This window comes from Chelonoidis abingdonii, chromosome 6 (genome assembly GCF_003597395.2).
Source record: "Chelonoidis abingdonii isolate Lonesome George chromosome 6, CheloAbing_2.0, whole genome shotgun sequence".
NCBI lineage: Eukaryota > Metazoa > Chordata > Testudines > Testudinidae > Chelonoidis > Chelonoidis abingdonii.
Window position 1 is genome coordinate 43,302,340 of NC_133774.1, and position 22,553 is coordinate 43,324,892.

The following is a 22,553-nucleotide window of genomic DNA, read 5'->3' on the forward strand; positions in this document are numbered from 1 at the left end:
TAAGTGTGCTGGCTGGAGAACAGACAAAGTGGTTACTGTTTGTTGTTTTCTGTTTGCTTATTTTGGGCAAGGGAAGAGACAGAAAAAGAAGCAAAATAAAGTCTGAACTGGGTGTTGGGAAAGTCTCTTAACTCAGAATCCCCTGAGCTGAGTGCATCCCAGTTTCAGTGAACTGCAGACGTGGTGTGGCCCAGCACAAGAAAGCAGGAAAATGACTATCAGTGAACCAGCTAGCAAACTAGAGCTGGCTAGACTGGAAGCAAAAGAGAGAAAACGAATATAAAAGACATGGAGAGAGAGGAGGCTGCCCATGAGAGAGCTATGGAGGCCCAGAGGGAAGCCCAGAAGCATGAACTGGCTGTCATGGAGTTGAAGAGACATAACCCTCCACTTCCCCAAAAATCCACAAATATATTCCCATATATTCACAGTATGATGAATCCAATGATATTGCTGAATATTTTATCATGTTTGAGAGACTGTGCACCCTCCACACAATCCCTGAAGACCAAAAGATGACCACACTGATAGCAAAATTGACCGGCAGAGCTCTGGACATATTCAATAAGATGCCAATTGATGATGCTTTAAACTATGGTAAATTTAAGGAATTGGTTTTGAAATAGTTTCAGGTTACACTTGAAACCTACAGTGTTAAATTCAGGAGTCTTAAGAGGGGATCTGGATTGAGTAATGTGGTTTATGCAAATGAAATTAAAGATTTGGTAAATAAGTGAGTGAGGGGGAAAGGCATTACAAGCTTTGAAAGGATGTGTGATCTGGTTACTCAGGAACAATTCCTAGATATGTTTAGTGATGATGGAACAAAAAGGCAAATGCAGTAGGTGAATTAGCTGGGTATGCAGACTCTTATGAGCAAGCACAGGCTGCAGTTAAACATAAACCACTGGCAGAGGAGTACACTGGGGAAAAAGGAGGCTGGATCTTCACCTCCCCATTCCCGTTACTCGTCCCAAATTTCCTGCACAAGCAGGGGATCCCAGAAGGTGCTTTCACTGCAATTCCCCAGAGCACCTGAGAAACAGCTGTCCCAAATTAAACGAGACTAAACCTCCCTTGTCCCATGTTAGCTCAGTTGCCCTCAGCCCTGAGAGCACTCCTACTTCTTATCACGCCAGCTTGGTGGACATGGGGCCTAGTGAAGCGTATAGGGAACACATCAAGGTTGTCAAGACTGATGGCATGGAGTGTCACAGCGGTTCAGCTCTCTCGGGTTTGACCAAGTGTGGTTCCAGATGCTAGTGTTCTGATGGGGTCTGACAATAGGGTGTGACAATTTGGGGATCTGTCTGTACAATTTATGAGTTCTGGTTGATATTATGAAGTGTGACTGTGGAAAAACTACCCTATCAAACAATAACCTACCAGCCTGAAAGCTCCCCCACAGTAGGGACAATGGGAAGATACTTACTTTTAATTGGTCCGTATAGATGTGTTTGCTCAGCAGAGAGATGGACAGGAAGCTAAGGCAGGCATAGGCACCGACTCCGTGTGTGGTCTGGGGCTGGAGCACCCTGGGGGAAAAAATGGTGGGTGCAGCAGCTCCCCGCCCAGCTCGCCTCTGCCTCCTCCAGAGTGCACCCTGTGCCTGCTTTTTCCCCCTAGCTCCCAGCACTTGTGCCACAAAACAGCTGTTTTGCATGGCTGGGAGGGAGGGGGAACGCGGCGTGCTTGGGGAAGAGGTGGGGTTGGGACAGGGATTTGGGGAAGGGGTCCAATAGGGGCAGGGAGGGAGTGGAGTTGGGGCAGGGACTTTGGGGAAGGGGTTGGAATGGGGGTGGGGCAAGGGCAGGGAAAGGCTGGAGTCAGGGCAGGGCCAGGGGGCATGAGCAACCACTGGCACTAGGGAAAGTTGGAGCCTATGAAGGCAGGGGCTAAATAGTCATATGGTAAAGGAGGCAAGCTGATTTAGGAAAAGCGGGCTCCATGTTTCAGGAGAAGCCATGCATGGGAGCAAACAGTACCTGAATAGCCCCCAACCCCAGATCAAAGAATGCTCTGGAGTGATGAGGAAACTGAGGCAGGGAAACACGTGTAGGATTTATTTAGTACAAATCACATAAAGCACAAGAGAATAATGATAAGTAAAAGAGCAATTGTGTTAGACTCTGGGCAAGGAGTCTGTATGTTACATGCTTCACAACTACCATATACCTCATGAAAGATTTAAATGGTAAAAAAGAAGGCTCACACCTTGGGGGAAGAATTCTGAAAGAGGATGTGTTTAAGGCCATGTCTACACTACAAAATTAAGTCTGTCCTAATTTACAAAGGCATACAGCCTCTGCACTAATTACATTGCTTGTGAGTGTCTACACTTTGCTACTTGTGTGGGCGATGTGCATCCTCACCAGCTGCTCTTGTACTTATTGTACTGTCTGTGTGGGATGGTTCCTGAAAGCCAGTAACAATCAACATAAGCAATGCAGTATCTACACTGACACCGCGTCAATCCAACTATATCGACCTTGACTCTTAACCACTTGTGGAGGTAGAGTAAAGTCAGCATAGCCAGGCAGTTGCAAGGCAGCTTACCCCTATCGACTTAACTCTAACATAGACAGACCGTTAACCCCCACCCAGCCAGCCAGCCAGCCCCAACGGCCCTGCACCAGCCACCTGCCTACCCCAGCGGCCCCATGCTGACCAGAATAGCCCCAGCCAGTTAACCAGTTAAACAAAATATTTTTAATCATTTAAACAGTTAACTTTAAAAATGGTATTTACCTCCCTCCTAGACAGCATGTCAGCACCCTGAGTGTGTACCTAGGGACCCCAAGATCAGGGCAGTGGCTGGACTCTGTTCAACCTCTGAGAGGCTTAAAAGACCTGGGGACCCAGAGGCTGGGTCCTTAGTCTAGTGGGCAACTGCCAAGGGGAACCTGACCAGGTCTGTGACATAAGCTGATGGACTAAATGACCTAATAGGTCTCTTTCCATATCTCTATGGTGCTGGGAGGGAAAAGATGGCCTGTAAAGATTTGGGGAGGGAGCATTGCAGTACAGAGTTATAAGGAGGCCTAATTAAAATGGCCATTGCCTAAAGTGCTTTGCTTGACTAGTCCATTTTAGCAGCAGAGAATCCTGTGGCACCTTATAGACTAACAGATGTTTTGGAGCGTGAGCTTTCGTGGGTGAATACCCACTTCGGCAGACGCAGGTAGTATTCACCCACGAAAGCTTACGCTCCAAAACGTCTGTTAGTCTATAAGGTGCCACAGGATTCTCTGCTGCTTTTACAGATCCAGACTAACAAGGCTACCCCTCTGACACTAGTCCATTTTAGTCAACCTCCACTTTACTATAGGGATGCCTGTGTTATACTTAACATACAAATGCTGGTAGGCACATACACAAGTATGGAAAGACCAACTATACCAGAGTGGCAAATATGTATGTTTTAAGTGTAGGTTTAGGCACGTGTTCAGAAAACACACACACTTTAAACGTACCTTTTGATCAATTTAATACATAAGGCCACTTTATCCCTTAGGGAATTTTTGAACCTGAACGCAGTGGCCAGGTCTTCACCTAGAACAAAGGCAACCGAGTCTCTCAATGTACATCTACACTACAATAGAAGACCCATGGCATAGCTGCAGCTGGCCTCGATCAGCTGACTCAGGCTCACAGGACACCGCAGGGGCCAGAAGCGACTACAGGCAGGTGGTATTAAGCCTGTGTCCAACACCCACGGCCAGATCCTGGGGCCCACAGCTGGAGCCTGCCACCATGCAGCTAAAGCCTGGAGCTGGATGAGGCTACAGAGGCCAGGGATGATGGGGGGTAGATGGTGAGTCCAAGGCCGGTGCCCTCCACTGCACAACTGGGGGCCTGGATGGAAGCCCTGCAGCCAGAGGAGGTGGTGGGGACCAAGGACGATGGGAGGAAGGGGATGGTGAGCCCAGGGCTGAAGCCCCACAGCCAGAGACCGCCACCCCAGGGCTGAAGCCAGAAGCCTGAGCCCCATTGCCTCTAGGAAAGCTGGGAACTCACACCAGCTGCCTGCCCCTCTGCTGTTCATGGCTCCAGAGGGAGCAGGGCCGAACCCTAGCTGGCATCCCTGGGGGGTGGGGTCGATGCTTTGCTCCCCCTGCCCCCAATCACCACGCAGGAGGCTGCGGACACAAGAAAAGCCCCCTGGTGGCCACAATTGGCCAAGGTGGCTGCACTTAAGAAACACTGATTTAGACCATCCCTGACTGGTGTTTGTCTAAGTGCTCTTAAGAACCTTCAGTTCCACAACCTCCCTGGGCAATCTGCTCCAGTGCTTAACCACCCCCACAGGAGGTTTTTCCTAATGTCCAACCTAAATCGCCCTTGATGCAATTTAAGCCCATTGCTTCTTGTCCTATCCTTAGAGGTTAAAAAGAACAATTTTTCTCCCTCCTCCTTGTGAAAGTCACTGGTAGCCCCCCTTAACAGCTTACAAGCAGCCAGTAAGGAGAAGCAGAAGCCTCACGGACACAGTACCCTGAACTTTTGAACTGTCTCCCCTTATCAGTTTTGAGGCAGTTAAAGCTGGTTCTTAGCTGGTTTTTGCTGAGCAGATTGAGGAAGTGCAGGGTTTGTTAACCATCAAACAAATGCGAGCACGACCGAAGCCTGTGTGTGAGTATGTATAAAAGATTCTTGATTTTTGTACAGAGTAGAGTTTTTTTGTACCAAGGTACAAGGCTCTCCTTTCTTCTGCAGAATAAAGCAACCTTTCCTTATCCCTGTCTGGCTGTCATTGGCTCTCAGCTAGGCGGACTCGACATTTCAGTAACAATTTCTGGCGACCCCAGACGGGACCCTCCTAGCTCAGACATCGGACGGCTGGGGTGAACTAGGAGCGGCGCCGCTGGGGTGCTTAATCCCTTTTCCTCACTTCGCTGCAGCCCCTGGGGTTCGTGCTCCAATAAGGTGAGCCCTAATCAGATAAGGAAACGCTATCTGGTTCTGGTTTGCTACCTGGTTCTGGTTCCGTTCTGTTTAACCGGTTACTGTTGTTTTCTTGCTCTGTTCATTTGGGCGTTAGTTGTGTGGGCGGAACTGAGCCTCTCATTTGTAATTCCTCAGGGTGGAAGCCATTGCGTGCAATGAAGCTCTGAGGTCGAATTGAGATCTTTCTGTCCCGTTCCCTATAGCGGTCAGTGTGTAGAAGTAGAAAAACCTGGATTAGACCATAATTCCCTCTGCTCTCTGTGTAATTCTCTGTTCTGTTTGAGTGTCAGAAGACAGATGAGTGGGTCTCTGGATAAACCCTCTAAGGCCAGTCCTTTGGATTATATGTTAAGTAAATGGCCTTTACCCGGTGTTCAGAAAGGAATGTCAAGAGGAAATTGAACAGTTAAACGGCAATGGGCCATGTGTTTTTGTCCAGGTGGCAAGCCTCACGAGGGAGGACTCGGGTAGTCTTGTGGGTAAGAATGTTTAAGGAAAAAGACCAGGAAGGGTGGGGGCTAGTTGAGAAGCCCACCCTCCTAGCTAAACTGGTAGTGGAACAGGTTGGTGCCCATGGAAGGGATGGTTCAGCGAGAAAAGCAGGATCGGGCCCAGGCAGGCAGGCAACAGACAGAGAGATTGGAAAACAGGTTGGAAAATTTTGAGGGTGTAGTGGAAGGAAGGAGTAAGTAAGTGTAAGCATGGGGATTTCAAATACCCAGACAATACCTGAAATGGTCATTTGAGTTGATAGAAGTGGCTGTTGGGAGACAAGCAAGTGATTTAAGGAAGAGGGAGAAGTTAACTGTAGTTGCAGGAGGGAACAGTAGTTGAACTTTGTAAAAATGCTAAAGAGGAAAGTTCTTGGTGTCTCTGAAATGTTTGTAAATAAATTCAGGCAAAGAAATTATTAGATTGCAATCATTTGGCTATGAACAGTTTAGTTAAATTAGCTAAAGAATGTATACAGTGCTATGTAATTGAAATTTTATTAGGCTCTAAGAGGCACTATAAGTAGTGATGTTTTCTTTCATTGTTTGAAAGCAGGAGTTAAAAGTAAAAAGCAATCAAAATTCTGGTCAAGTTAATTATGTCCCTTTTAAGGTAAGAATCTTTAAGCTGTGGATAGCTTTGGATCCAAAAGCAAGCCAGAAAGCATCTGTATTAATGCAAGTTATCTAACTGATAAGGTAGAAGCCACTAAAACCTGGGCTGCCTCTGAAACAAATACAAGAAAATATGGGGCAATTCCTCTGTTTTGCCTGAAATCAACAAGGGTATTTGTATATTTTAAGCGATGATTGACTGCCCAGGAGGGTAGACCTCTGTTTTTTTTGTCTTTCAGATAATCAGAGAAAACTGATGCCAGCTGAACAGCATTCAACGTACCATGCATTTACTGGCACAATAGGAATTATGTTTTGTGTTCTATGTTCTGTCTTGTGGTGTTTGTCTTGCGGCCGGAATTGTTGTGTTTAGTGTTTTCATGGGATGGTCTGGTTTGGAATCAAGAGAATGTGATATACTAAAGTCTAATACATTTCCTTAAGTATTAAAAAGAAACTTCATTGGCCAAATCTTTTAATTAAAAATTGTTGTTAAAATTTGCATACCAACAATCTTTGAAAGCAAGAACATGACAAGTTAACCCACTCCCCATATTGTACATGGGATCCTTCTGGCTACCTCAGATTTCTAGCCAGAGGCCTGGGGATGGTGGAAGCCTATTTGGACTAAGGGGTGCATCTTAGTGAAAACCCTCAAAGTGGGTGTGCTTGTCCTGGCTTGTTGCTCCAAAACTCTCTAATAAAGTATTTAGGGAAGGGTATATGTGATACATTAAATAATAGACTAATGTACTGTATAATGGCAATATTTAGTGTTCATTGTTGGGGGAAAAAAGTGTATCAGTAAAGAGTGGAAGTTTCCTTGTAGGTTAAAGAAGCCAAGAAGGGAAAAAGGAAAAAGAACAGAATGAATTAACGGGGAAAAAAAGCTAGTATGCACAGGCTAAAGATAAGATACTGACTCCTCACAGCTAAGACTTGGCTGACAACCAAAAACGGGGGAGGCTTGAATGTGCCCAAACAGCTATGAGATCTGCCAGGCACTAATGAAATGTGTTAGGTTTCCTTCTCACAGGTAAAGAAGTGCTACCCAAGACCCTCCAGCCCTTGCCACTCCTTGGAATCAGGGACTGAAGCTATGGAAAGCAATGAGACTGCTTTGGCTCCATGCTGAAAAGCCCTTATTAAGTCCTGCTGACTACCAACACGCTGTGAAGTGCCAAAGACTGACTGCTTGGACCCATGATTCTCATTGCAAAAGACCTTCCACCCAGGAGGATTCTCCTACTGATGATTAGCCTATTCCTCCTCTAGCTCTGTTGTGCCTTCTGGACAGCAGGGAAAAAGGACAAGGTGAAGTGCTAGTAACCTCTCCCTTGTCACTGACAAACCTACTGTGCCTTTGAATTTTTCTAGAAGAAGCAAAACCATTACAGGGTGATGTGCTGGTAACCCTCCCCTGTAGGATGCTGAACCACGACTGTTCAGGAAGAAGAAGGAACACTCACTCCATTGAAATGCCAAAGTCCAGGAATTCCTGACTAGAAAGGATTTAAGAACTGAATCCTGGTGAAGAAACAAAGAATATACACTGGCACGAAGAAATTTGTGGGACCCGGCTTGGGAATGTGGTATTGATTGGATTTTGGGGTTTGTTCTACAGGCTGCGCCCTGTGTTCTGGATAAATCCTTCAGCATGTATTGCTCTCCCTAATTGGATTTTAAATGACAGGTACCAAAGGCACCTTGTTGCCCCTGCCATCTCCCCCATTACCCAGTAATACACCCCCTCCTAGGCTATTAATGTTAATGCCTTTTGAAAATATCGAGGATAGTTAAATAACAGATGTAATATAGTACTACACCAAGGAAAGATGGTATTGAATATCACTGAGGCTGGGAAGGCATTGCAGTGGGATCTAGTACGTTTAGAAATTCAGGATTTCCTGAATGACCAGCTGATGGCCATTCGGAGTGATCCTGAGCGCCAGACTTGGCCCACTGCCCTTACAGACACATCAGGAATACCATCTGATCTGTGGTCGTGGAAACATACTTGGACACTTTCTGGGTGGAAGGGGTGGACATTCACAGTGCTCCGTCCAAGCATTTGGACCGTTAGGGGGGTGTAGGCTCCCACATACCAAATCCTGACGGGTCCATGGGGAGGGTGCATGTGGTACTGGATTATTCACTGAGACATTTGGGAAATTAGACCACCTGGTATACCTAACTGATTTATAGTCAGTGCCCCCAATCCCTTAGTTGTCAGACAAACAGGATTCCACTCTTCTTTGTCTGTGTACTCATTCTTGGGTTGGGAGTGGCTAAGCTCAAGAGAGCAGTTGTAAATATTTCTGCAGAGCTTGAAAAAACAGCTAATGCATCAATAGACGCTTTCCAAAAGTTGCAACGAGAGATTGATGAAGTAGCAGAAGTGACTTTGCAAAATAGACATGTGCTAGATGCCATGAACGCTGAATTAGGGGGGGCTTGTGCTCGCATTGGGGAAAAATGCTATTTTTATGGTTTTTTTATGTTAATCACTCTGGTTTAATTGAAAAGGATTTACAAGCTATTAAGAATGCTGCTGTTGTTTTCCATGCTGTATCTCTTGATCGCATCTTTAGTTCTGAGGACCTCCTCGCAGACCTTGAGGACCTCCTCCCAGACCTTGGTTTACTGGCCTCTTCCGTACAATTGTTAAATGGATTATTTTCTTTCTGTTTTTCTTATGTATTGTTTGGGTAGTAATGCAATGTGCAAAATGTCTCTCTAATGCTGTGACTAGGGACTCTGATGCCCATACAAAAGACCAGTATCTACCCCTCCAGCTTGATCGCAAATTACGTAATGGGCCTGACAATCTGACAACCCAGATTGTCAGGCCCGAAGGGGGGGACTGTGAAAGTCACTGGTAGCCCCCTTAACAGCTTACAAGCAGCCAGTAGGGAGAAGCAGAAGCCTCACGGACACAGTACCCTGAACTTTTGAACTGTCTCCCCTTATCAGTTTTGAGACAGTTAAAGCTGGTTCTTAGCTGGTTTTTGCTGAGCAGATTGAGGAAGTGCAGGGTTTGTTAACCATCAAACAAATGCGAGCACGACCAAAGCCTGTGTGTGAGTATGTATAAAAGATTCTTGATTTTTGTACTGAGTAGAGCTTTTTGTACCAAGGTACAAGGCTCTCCTTTCTTCTGCAGAATAAAGCAACCTTTCCTTATCCCTGTCTGGTTGTTATTGACTCTCAGCTAGGCGGACCTGACATTTTGGTAACATCCTTATAACAAATTTTTATGTACTTGAAAACTGTTATGACCCCCCTCAGTCCTCTCTTCTCCACACTAAACAAACCCAATTTTTTCAATCTTCCATCACAGGTCATGTTTTCTAGGCCTTTAATCATTTTTGTTGCTCTTCTCTGGACTGTCTCCAGTTTGTCCACATCTTCCCTGAAATCTGGCGCCCAGAATGGGACATAATGCTCCAGTTGAGGCCTAATCACTGCAGAGTAGAGCAAAAGAATTATTTCTCATGTCTTGCTTACAACACTCCTGCTAATACATCCCAGCATGATATTTGCTTTTTTATTTTTTGTAAGTGTTACACTGACTCATAATTAGCTTGTGATCCACTATGACCTCCAGATCTCTTTCTACAGTACTCCTTCCTAGCTAGGCATTTCCTATTTTGTGCAACTGATTGTTCCTTCCTCAGAGGACTACTTTTTATTTGTCCGTATTGAATTTCATTCTATTAACTTCAGATCATTTCTCCAGATCATTTTGAATTTTAATCCTATCTTCCAAAGCACTTGCAACTCCTCCCAGCTTGGTCTCGTCCACAAACGTTATATGTTTATTCTCTATGACATTATTTAAATCACTGATGAGGATATTGAACAGAACTGGACCCAGAACTGATCCCTACGGGACCCCACTTGATATACCCTTCCAGCTTGACTGTGAACCACCGATAACTACTCTCTGGAAATGGTTTTCCAACCAGTTATGCACCCACCTTATAGTAGCTCCATCTAAGCCAGTATTAAAAGCCTTACTAAAATAAAGATATCACATCTACCACTTCCTCCCATCCACAAGGCTTGTGACCCTGTCAAAGAAAACTATTAGGTTGTTTTGACACAATTGTTCTTGACAAATCCATGTTGACTGTTACTTTTCACCTTATCATCTTCTAGGTTTTTGCAAATTGACTGCTTAATTATTTGCTCCATTATCTTTCCGGGTACTGAAGTTAACCTGATTGGACTAATTCCACAGGTTGTCCTTATTCCCCTTTTTATAGACTGGCACTATATCTGCCCTTTTCCAGTTCTCTGGAATCTCACCTGTCTTCCATAACTTTTGAAAGATAATTGCTAATGGCGCAGATATCCCCTCAGTCAGCTCCTTGAATATTCTAGGATGTATTTCATCAGGCCCTGGTGACTTGAAGACATCTAACTTGTTTAAGTAATTTTTAACTTGTTCTTTCCCTATTTTAGCCTCTGATCCTACCTCATTTTCACTGGCATTCATTCAGTTAGTTGTCCAATTGCTACTCACCTTTAGTGAAAACCGAAACAAAAACGTTATTTGGCATCTCTCTCATTTCCACATTTTCTGTTATTGTTTCCCTCCACCCCATTGAGTAATGGGCCTCCCTTGTCCTTGGTCTTCCTCTTGCTTCCAATGTATTTGTAGACTGTTTTCTTGTTACCCTTTATTTCTCTACCTAATTTAATCTTGTTTTATGCCTTGGCCTTTCCAATGTTTTCCCTACATATTTGTATTTGTTTATATTCCTCCTTTTTTCCCCACTTTTTGTAGGACCTAGGTTCCACTTTTTGTAAGACTCTCTCTTGAGTTTCAGGTTATTGAAAGTCTCCTGGTTGGGCCAAGGTGGTCTCTTGCAATACTTCCTATCTTTCCTATGCAGCAGGATAGTTTGCTCTTATGCCCTTATTGTGTCTCTGAAAAACTGTCAACTCTTGAACTGTTTTTCCCTTTTGACTTGTTTCCCATGGGATCTGACATACCAACTCCCTGAGTTTGCTAAAGCCTGCCCTCTTGAAATATATTATCTTCTTGTACTGTTTTCCCTCCTACCTGTCCTTAGACTCATGAACTCTTGCATTTCATGATTGCTTTCACTCAAGCTGCCTTCCACTTTCAAATTCTCCCTCAGTTCCTCCCTATTTGTCAAAATCAAACCCAGAACAGCCTTTCCCCAGTGGCTTTCTTCACCTTCTGAAATGAAAAATTGTCTCAAATACATTCCAAGAACTTGTTGAATAATCTGCGCATTGCTGTGTTACTTTCCCAACAGATTTCTGGGTAGTTGAAGTCCCCCATCATGACCAAGTCCTGTGCTTTAGATGTATACACTAGTTATGATAAGCATTGAAACCATCTTCCTTTGCTGAAGCAGGAGTAATGTTTAAAACATTTTACATTCTGTTTCTTAATTAAAAGCAACAAGATATACTTAATATACTCACCATACTAATGAACGCTGGGTTGTTTATCAAGCTTGCCATGTCAAAACTCAGTCCTGTTCCAGTCTGTAAACAAATAATATCTGAAGAGTACTATGTCTAGGAAATTCCATTTGAGTTATTAAAAAACCTCACAGAAAAGAAAAAATAAATAAGGTAACATACAGGACTGGAGAGGTCTCTTAGTTTCTGTTCAGCTATTTTCATATTTGACTTGTAAGAGTCATTTTCTGGATCCAGAACCAGTGCTTTTTGGTAACTGGTAATTGCTTCTTGGTATTTGTTCATAGAGGTCAGGGCTAACCTAATTTGAAATAAAGAAAGCCAGTATGAGCACATCAAAGTAGTAATGATACTAACAGTTTTGGATCTAATTAGCACAGGAGGAAGTGAGAGAATCTCACAACTAACTTAGATCCTGATCATTCCAAAATACATGTAAGTTTACTACCAGAATGTAAGTATTGATGCATATTGACTGGTGCTGGCATTTACTTATGTCATACCACTTTCTGCAGCACAGGTGATCCCCCAAGAACTCTATCTTGCATATGTTCCACATACAAGCAAGCCTTATGAAAACTTTTTGCCACCAACAAAAATGCCAAATGCTTCTGGCTCTATTCTAGGCCATACCTTCACAAGTTATCACTTAATGAAATACACAAGGGTGCTTCTTAGAGCTCTGTAACTACCTCTGCGCAGAGTTGCTCTCTCAAGTAGGGCTCTAATCTGATACCCAATTCAGGATAACAGTCCTGCAATCATTTTTTAAATGAACAGTCCTCAGGCCCACCTGTTAATCTCCCAAGAGTGGGAAGCTGAAACTTATATGGGAAATTCTCCAAGAAAACACCCCCATTTACTTACTATAGTAATTTCAGCTCCCTGAGATGACTACCCATATGGACGTAAGCTCCCTGCTCATTTTCTCCACTTCTTTGCAGTCTCTTGTAGAGGGATTCCTAAATTAGTGATATGAACTAAGAGACATTTGGGGCAACGCATTCTCTTTGGAACCCAGAATGGGAAGAAGAGGAGCAGCAAACTGCCCCAATGTACACTTCTTAGGCAAATCTTCTAAGTTCATGCACTAGTGGCATGCTAGAGCGTTATCCACAGACAATCATCTTGACAAAGCACAGTTACTACAAGTAACTGTTTTATATTTGTTGTCCTATATGGTCACCTATATGGTTTTAATACACGAGCGGGTAAACCTTTTGGCCTGAGGGCCACATCGGGTTTTGGAAATTGTATGGGGGGCTGGTTGGGGAGGGGTTCGTGGCCCAGCCCCCGCCTCCTATCTGCCAGTCTCCTGACCAATCCAACCTGCCTTATTCCCTGATGCGCCCCCTCCCCCCACCCCAGGACTCCTGCCCCATCCACACTCCCCCGCTCCCTGACCACCCCCGACCCCTGCCACCCCATCCAACCCTTCCTCTCATTCCTGACAGCTTCCCCCGACCCCTGCTCCATCCAACCCCCGCTTCTCCCTGTCCCCTGACTGCCCCTGGCTGTGCCATCCAACCCCTCTCCTTCCTGACTGCCCTGCTGAGACTCCTACCCCCATTCAACTCTCTATTCCCCTCCGGCAACCCCGACCCCTATCCACACTCCTGCCCTCTGACCATCACCCCAAACTCCCTTGTCCTCTATCCAACCCTCCCCCTCGCACCGTGCCCCCTTACCACGCTGCCTGGAGCACTGGTGGCGCTACAGCTGCGCCGCCCGGCTGGAGCCAGGCCATGCCGCTGCCGCCACTATGCAGCTCTGAGCACCGGGTCAGGCCAGGCTCTGCAGCTGCGCTGCCCCAGGAGCTCACAGCCCTGCTGCCCAGAGCGCTGAGACTGCGGGGGAAGGGGGACAGCACGGGAGGGGCCGGGGGCAAGCCTCCGGGGCCAGGAGCTCGGAGGCCAGGCAGGACGGTCCTGTAGGCCGGATGTGGCCTGCGGGCTGTAATTTGCCCACAAATACAATTTGTCCCTCTTCTAGTTGGGTTTCATGGTTATGTACTATGACACTAATACATATGGATTTTCCACTTTGTTCATAGCTGCTACTTATGGCAGCTCCATTGTATCTAAGATATTGAATATTCAATCAGACCTACATCTGAATACGTAGCTACTGAGAAAAAGATTCAGTAGTCACTCTGATATCGATATTTTTCTCAGTGTTCTGTTAATATTATAATCTTATCAGGATAAGAAACCGAAGTCATCTAATTTTTCTACCTGCTTAGTCATGATGATGGAAAACCCCGCTAGGCTACATCTGAAGGTCATTAGAGAGACCATTCTCCAGAGTGCCAAAAGGAATCTCTTCAGTAATTTATTGATCATATTATTTTTAGATTCCCTAAATATCATACTAGCTATGCCAAACTGTTAAATTATGTTAATTTAAATGATAGGGGATCCTCATTACCACCAAACTTGAACAAGTCATTGTCCACTGCACTTCAGACCACAGACGTTGGCACAGACACATTTGCAGAAGCCAGTACTATGCTGGCCACAGTTCTCCCCTCAGATTAGGGCCAAGAGCCCTTTCAAATATGGAGACATTCATAAAACTTCAGGTAGTAAAGATGCATAATCCCATTTGATCCTTCCAGACAGCTCTCACTGTGCTATATTCACATTTTTTACTAGATTTGACAATTAGTATTCACAGAAGCAGCATTCATATTTTCATTTAATATTCAGAATTAAAATTCATGTTTTGAAATTTAAAAAACTAAGGACCAAAGTCAGTCCTTACATGCACATACACAGAGATCACTGGCTTCAATGAAAGCCATGTATGTGCCTCTGAGGGAAGAATTTGGCACTAGATATTTGTTTTATTATTAAAATTTCTTTAAAGAGGTTTACCAGGTGAACTTCACTCTTATTGGTTAGGGGGTCTGATTCTTTATATACATATAGATGCATGGAATGTCTGACCTGCTTTGGCATTTATGGGTCAACGTAATCACAGTGTCTTGCCTACAAGTTATTATTACAACATCAGCCAGAAAGGCTTGTAACTCAAGTGGTAAAGGACTGTATTTTGGGTGTCAAGAGTCCTAGTTTCTAACTCCCACACTCTAAGCATGCAATGATTGATTGCCCTGCCCACTTATGAGAAGACAAAGAAGTCACAAAGCAACTGCATGGGCACTCTGGGAAATATCCCCAGCACAAAAGCCCCTCTGCACAGGGACTATTGAAAAAAAGTCATAAGGATGAATTCCCCTAAGTGTACAGATGTGAATTCGTAATAGTATGTACTTAAGAGTGCAATGTTACGGTCAGCACTTTCCACCTCAACAGATCCGCTTCCTAGGTGGATGTAAGTGAGAAAAATGAGTTTGTACTCCTGTTAGCTCTGCAAACCCAACACTTTTGAGAGTGGGACCTGGATTCTATTCTCTATTCATTATTGTTAACAGAACAGTTGTTGTTCCAGTTACAGAATAATTACTGGTGATTATGTAGAAGCGATTAAGAACACAGTTTGACTCCCTTGATTGAGTTTGCAGTGCTGATAAAAATCTGTAGTGTAAACAGAGCAAACCGGACAGGAAGTCAGTAGGAGAGAACATGTACATGGAACCTCATGCCAGCTTTAGTCCTAGAAAACAACTGCACTTTTAGCACCAGATCTTCAGTCAACACAAACTGGAATTATGCCATTGATTTAAATAGAGCTACACTGTTTTACACCTTTCAAAGATCTGGCCCTTAATGCTTCCATACATCTGGATAATCTTACCCCATTCTCCCATAGGCTTTGCTGTATTTTGGATCTATTGCTATTGCTCTCTCACAGTCTTTTATTGCTTCATTGTAGTTGTTGAGCTTGCTTTGAGCAGCAGCCCTAAAGCAGGGGGAAAAGAACGCATTTAAGAAAAGTCTGAGAATCCAGATTTAGGCCTCAAAGACCACACTTAACATTAAGAACATGTTTGATCCTACTGACTATTCAGTTACATTATAGAAAATTTGCTCACCTAGCTTGACTTCAGTGGAACTGTTCAAGTGCTTAAAGTTAAACATGTAAGTGCCTTACTGACTTAGAGCCTTCAACTGTACAGAGTCATATCTTACAAAAAACATAATAGTGTGGAAAAGCGTATGACAACCAGAATACGGATACACACAAAATACATCATTAAATTAATTATAACAAGCCAAACTGTCAAATGGTAGATTTGGTAATATATGATGACTGTCTAGGAAAACAAGTATTATGTACCAGTCATCCTTTTGCAGCAATAATACTTTGTTTTCACTCCTCACTGTTCAAAGGATCTCATCGATCTCTCTCTCTCCCTCCCTCTTTATGCCACTACCTATCAGTATCATATGACAATCCTTCTGTTAGGTCATTTATCCCTCAGGTGCCTGGCTCCAGGAGAATTGCTAGAGGAGCTAGAAGCTTTACACTGACTGACCATGTATTTGACCTATACTGATTTTTTCAAAGTCTCTACAGAAATACAGAGAGAGAGAGAGAGAGAGAGAGAGAGAGTGTGTGTGTGTGTGTGTGTGTGTGTGTGTGTAAAATGCCAATAGGTAAGTCTGGATAAAGAGACCTAATAATTTCTGAATCACTGAATTATTACTGCATCTTTACCAGAGAAACACTAATTATTTTTACATATGATTTGAGTTAAGACAGTAGAGTGGCCAAGCCAAACAGTTCAGATCAGTATTCAAACTCAATCTTTCCCATGGTTTGAGAGTATTCAAAAAAACATTCCAGCTTGTCTTTCCATAGTTAAAATGCTATTTTACAGAAGGAGGAATATTTAATTCTGCAAAGCATTTTGTGCTAGTTTTCCATGAAAAGTTCTGTGTAAAATGATTTTTTATTTAAACCTTTTTTCCCACTATGCCCTCTGAATTTGTCTAGGTTTAATTAAATAAAGTACTTCCCTTCCTACTAGGTTGTGTTCATTGTCTTTAAATTATACAGACAGCTTTACACCTGTTCAACCCCACTGAGGTCAATACAGTTACATGAGTCCAATTAAAGGCAGTATTTAGCCCTGCATGCACTTCAATTTTTTTTTTCATGTTTAGAGAGAGACTCAATGGACCAAATAAGGAATCAGCCTGATTTGGCTCTCCCCTTTTCTTAAGGGAAAGCAACCCTCCCTCCTCTGCTTCAACTTATGTCTGCACCATCCTCAAAACTCCTGAAGCAAAATTCAATCCTAGTTTTAAATGACTTCCCCTGGCAGTGTACTCACTTATGCCTTACAGTACCAACTCATTGCAAGTTGCACATATTTTCCATACTCACTGAATATCAAAGTAGTAGTAGTTACTTTGTGTTGCTAATTACACACATTTTGGGATCATTCAAAGCCTACTTTGGCTTCAATGGGCTTTGGATCAGGTCCTACATGACCAGTTTACATCTAGAGAGAATGTATGGCACTGCTGTCTTATCAGAGAAAAAATAAGGTTTAAACTCTGAACTACTGCCTTAAATATGTAATGCCACCTTAGTAAATATTTACGGTTCCTCTGTATCCTTGTGCTTGTCTCTATCTACTATATAAATCACTTGTTTAGTAACTAAAAATAAAATCTGTATTAGAACTGTAGAACTGTTACTCTTGCAATAATCCTGGCATAAAGATATTTAGCTCCTATGTAATGTTTAATGTCTTCAAAGCACTTTACAAATATTTTTGCTCTGGAAAATTAATGGACATTAGGCCTGATCCATTAGAATTCTATAAAGTGGTTCCCACTAGCTCAAATGGGCTTTGAAACAGTCCTTTACTAATTTCTTGTGTAGAAGTTGCTTCAAGTTGCCAACCTCAGTCACCAAATAAAGTTTTGAAACAAGGTTAAAATCCACATGACAAATATAATGAAGACAAACATTTAGTATAGTTGAAATGATACATTTTAAAATGTGCATAACAAAACTGGTATAAACCAGATGTTGATACTCACTGAAAAGGATGGCTTTTCACTTCACCTTGTTTTGATCTAGTTTGGTTTTTCTTTTTAAAATTATCTCTATGAAGTTTAAGAGATTATTTATTATTTTTTACCTGTTACAATAATACACTGCATTCTTTGGATCCAGCTCTATAGCATGAGTATAACAATCCACTGCAGCAACATAATTTTCTTCCTTCATGTGATTATTACCTGAAATAAATTATAAAAATGATGTTTTAAGATAATTAAAGGTCTGAACGATAAACATAGAGCAAAATCACTACAGTACAATACCTCACAAAACAGTTGGGACTGTGTTGCCTTTTGTGATTTACTTTTCAGAAAAAAAGATTTTGTATTGGTTTGCTGAATATACAGTACGCTTTTTTCATGCAGACTTGTTATCTACAAAGCAGCACGACACTTAATGTTTACATATTTACCAGGCAGGTTTACATACTTACCTGTTGTTGAGCAAGGAAACAGTTTGTTGGGTACTGGCTCAATGGGCTGGTCAACCACAACAGCTGCAGTTTGGATTGGTCAGGATGGGTATCCTAGCAGGTCTCACAACTTAATGAACTAGATCTAGGGACCCTTTTTGATTTAATTCACCCAAAACTTGCCTGTAACTACAACCATAACATGAGGACTCTAAAAACAAGAATGAAGATTGGCAGGTAAATGAACAGTCCCATGCAGCTACCAATAGCTCTTTCATGAAGACACTGAGGACATATATAACACAGGTGCCATAAGATGACTCAGATGCAGAAGTACACTCCAACACCTCAGCAGATGCATCACTAGTCAACTCTTAGGAGACTAAAAACATTATGCAGCCAGGAAAGGAAAAACACCAAGGAGGACTAGTACAATACAAGGAAAGAAGACCCGCTTTACTTTTCTCCCCATCCCTTCTACCATGTCTGGCAGCAGTACAGGCACAGGCCATAATCTCACTCAGGCAGGGAAAAAGATCAGATTTAACAGGAAGAGACTAACAAAACTTTAAGTCCTGGCAAATGGGCCAAGGTAAGAGAAGGAACACAACAAAGGAAGTATGAAGGAAGAAGAGTATCCTACGAAGTGTAGAGAGAGTACAGGGAGATGACATGCTCCAGAACGCGCTGAGTCCGCTCCATGCAGGACACATGACTGAATGAGGAACAGATCCTTCGATCTCAGCAATTGGCAGTGAAGAAACCAACATTCCAAATTAACAGAACCATACAGATTTTTCAACTCTGCTATAACTGATACACAATGAGGTTACTCATGGCAATATAGTATGAGAAATTGAATCATAAATATTTCACATATTAGCAAAGTCACTTACATTTGGAAGGAATGCATAATCTTCACAGACCAGGTAAGTGTAACGGAGTAGAGTCTAATAACATAGCGTGACAAGGTCAGGCCAGATGACTACAGGAGAGTGTTCCTATTAGGAACAAGAAAGTGGGCAGGTAGAGCCTGCCCACTGCTAACAGAACCCTCCCCCCCGCAGCCTAAGGGGAGGATTCACAGGGCCTGGAAACCAAATAATTCTGGGGGACAACTAATGAGATAACAGGGACAGGAGTGAGGTCAAAAGGTCAAACAAAGAGAACCTGATGAGGACATCAAGCAGAGAACCCCAGACAGCACCCACTGCTCCTCAAAGGTGTCAAGGGAGCCAGCGGACACTGCCCAGGGGAACTCTGCCCAGATGCGTGAGCGGAAGAAGGATCGGAAATAGGCCCCACAGTCACAGGAGACCCCATCGACCAACCTCCTCTCCCTGGTTTTATAAATGGCCATTTTAGCCAGGACCAGGAGGAGGCTGACCAGGAGGAGGCTGACCAGGAGGTCCCATGGCTTTGTGGGCCACGGATGGGGAGTGCATAGATAAGGAGGTGAGGGGGAAAGTGCAGCCAGAAGCATAGCAAAATATTTATGAGGAGACAGACTAGGGGCTACAACCTGGCACACTCCAAGTAAACGTGCGCTAGGGTCTCCTTCATGCTGCCGAAGGGGCAGGTGTCCGGGACAGGGGTAAATTGCGTCAAGTACATGCTCGTGCTCACGGCCCCATGAAGGAGCTGCCAACTGATATCCCCAGCGGACCTTGGGACCAGGGCAGAGTATAGGCTGGTCCACTGGGGCTCCTCACCCTCCAGAGGTGGCAGGAGGTCCCGCCACTTTATGTCGGGGCAGGACATGAGAGTGAGGAAGAGGACATGGAGCACGAGCATGTATATGTTTCCTTGGCACGGTCTGGAAATGAACCAGCTGCAAGTCATGCAGCTGGTTCATGGTGAAGGGGTGGGGGGGCCGGTTGGGCCCATGGGGCAGGGGACCGATGAAAAGGTTTGGAGGGCCTGGGGTGGGGAGTGGGCGGGGTATGCCCTCTCACAGGACCTGGTCAAGGTAGGCCCGTCACCCTGCCTGCTAAACCGGACCAGTTCTCTGGTGGAGATGGATGCGAGGCGGAAAGGTAAATGCCGAGATAGAGCAGTGGACTCGTGCTCTACCAGATGGCCTGAAGCACAGGTGGGATGGAGCTTGCCTGCCACCCGTCCCCAATCATCATGCCAGAGCTCTTGACCCAGTTGACCCGGGAGGAGGAGGCTGCCGAGTAGATGGCCTGGCAAGCCTCCACCCACGCCAAGTCACCCGGGTCCTGGTCCACGACGGAGCACGTCGTCGGCATACGCCGACAGGACCAGCCGCAACTCCAGCTCTCGCAGAACCAACCCTGTCAGCCTCCGACGGAGGAGACAGAGGAAGGGCTCAATTGCCAGAGGGTACAGCTGGCTCAAGAGGGAGCACCCCTGCTGCACTCCTCGCCCAAAGCTGACCGGTTCGGTCAGGGTTCAGTTGAGCCTGACCAGAAACTCTGTGGAGGTGTACAGCATCTGGAGAAAACATACAAACTGGGGTTCGAAGCCAAACACTCGCAGAGTGCTCAGGAGACACCCATGGTCCATGCAAGGAGCTGGGAGCAAGAGACACAAGGAGCTGAGAGTGAGAAGACATATTGCTGGAGGACTGAGGAGTACAAGCATTATCAGACACCAGGAGAAAGGTTCTGTGGTGAGGATAAAGAAGGTGTTTGGAGGAGGCCATGGGGAAGTAGCCCAGGGAGTTGTAGCTGTCACGCAGCTGTACCAGGAGGCACTACAGACAGCTGCGATTCACCAGGGCCTCGGCAGGAACCCGGAGTAGAGGGCGGGCCCGGGTTCCGCCCAAACCTCCCAACTCCTGATCAGACACAGGAGGAATTGACCTGGACTGTGGTTTCTACCAGAGCAGAAGGTCTCTTGGTTATTTCCTGATCCACATGATGAATCTCTGAGGTGAGCAAATCCACCAATAAGTGCAGGACCCACCAAGGCAGAGGAGGAACTTTGCCACAGTAGCTAATGGATCACAAATTAATTTAAACAATAATGTAGTTTGAAATAAATGACAGGTCTAGGTGACATGTCACTAACTTTTCAGCTAGTTAGTAAATTCTCTCTTTTGTATTGGGGGTGAGTTAACAGGTTGCTATGGATGCATAGACTGGGCAGGTCCATCCACTGTGGCTGCAGCTGTGACCGAGAGAGACCTTGCAGAGGGGCAGTTCTCAACTCAGACAATGACTGAAAACAGCTAAGTATGTTTCTGTGTTTCATAGATTACAAAACAGAAGGGACCATTGTGATGATCTTCTCTGCCCTCCTACATAACATAGATCATGGCACTTCCCCAAAATAATCCCTAGAGCACAGTTTTCGGCAAAGCATCCAGTCTTGATTTACAAATTGTCTGTGAGAGACTCTACCATGACCGTTGGTCCAGTGGTTAATTACTCTCACTGATAAATTCACACCTTGTTTCCAGTCTGAATTTGTCAAGCTTTAACTTCCTGCTACTGGATCATGTTAAACCTTCTCTGCTTGATTGAAGAGTCCATTATTAAATATTTGTTCCCCATGTAGATACTTATTAGTGAGGTAAAATGTCAACCAGTAAATTTTAGTCTTACTGGTTAACTTGCCTTAATCATTAACCCCTGGGCCGGCCCACCCGCTAACCCCAGCAGCCCCGTACTGGCCGGCCAGATCGGCCCCAGCCACGTCAGCTGGCCAGAGCAGCCCCAGTTGTGCCGTCCAGCCGAATCTGACCCTAGCCCCCCTTCCTTTAACAGATTAACCGTTTAAATGAAATATTTTAATCATTAAAATAGTTAACTTTTTAAATGATATTTACATCCCTAATACTTATTATTAACTGTAACCAAATCACCCCTTAACCTTCTGTTAAGCTAACAGGATCGATAGACTCAAAGGGCTCAGTCGTTGTAAGGCATACTTTCTAATCCTTGAATCATTCTTGTGGCGCTTCTCTGAACCTTCTCCAATTTATCAACATTCTTCTTGAATTGTAGGCACCAGAACTGGGCACAGTATTCCAGCAACAGTCACACCAGTGCCAAATACAGAGGTAAAATAACCTCTCTACTCCTGAGATTCCTGTTTATGCATCCCAGGATCGCATTCACTCTTTTGGCCACAGTCTCATACTGGGCACTCATGTTCAGCTGATTATCCACCACAACCCCCAAACCTTTTTCAGAAACACTGCATCCCAGAACTTCACTGAACACTGACAAATGCATAGCTGGAAAGCAGTCTGTCTTACCTCTGGATTAGTATAGTTAAAATAGGTATTAGTATTATAAGAAATGTGATTTGTGTTTAGACTTAATGGAATACTGCATATATTAATCCTACTTATAATATCTGTAACCCATGATATAAAGTTATATTGAATGATAGCATCATAAACCTCCAATTGTGTATCCTACCAAAGAGGAAAAGAAGCATTAATTAAGGTAAAGTGCTCATTCTGCACATAAGATGGGTCACTGTAAGCAAATGAGGCATTGTGTAGGACCAAGGGAGAGATATCTTGTTGACTGAATTTTTATTTCCCTCCAGGAAGGGGAAACCTATACATGAACTCACCCCATCAGCTTGGAATCTGAGGTGAAGGGGAGAAAAAATCCCTGACAAGGAGAAACTTGTCTCTTTATGCTGTTTGGTCTCTGAGGGGC

General features: G+C 44.2%; 1 protein-coding gene across 2 annotated transcripts in view; it reads right to left on the bottom strand.

Annotated features, from left to right (window-relative positions):
- SGTB (small glutamine rich tetratricopeptide repeat co-chaperone beta) overlaps window positions 1–22,553 on the bottom strand; it is a 45,761-nt gene that overhangs the window by 13,256 nt on the left and 9,952 nt on the right. For both annotated transcript variants that reach the window (XM_032773650.2, XM_032773651.2), the window contains exons 5-8: window positions 17,578–17,677; window positions 15,276–15,380; window positions 11,679–11,817; window positions 11,517–11,579 (exon numbers count right to left, since the gene is read on the bottom strand). In XM_032773650.2, coding sequence (XP_032629541.1) covers window positions 11,517–11,579; window positions 11,679–11,817; window positions 15,276–15,380; window positions 17,578–17,677 — 407 coding nt within the window. The remainder of the gene's footprint in view (window positions 1–11,516; window positions 11,580–11,678; window positions 11,818–15,275; window positions 15,381–17,577; window positions 17,678–22,553) is intronic.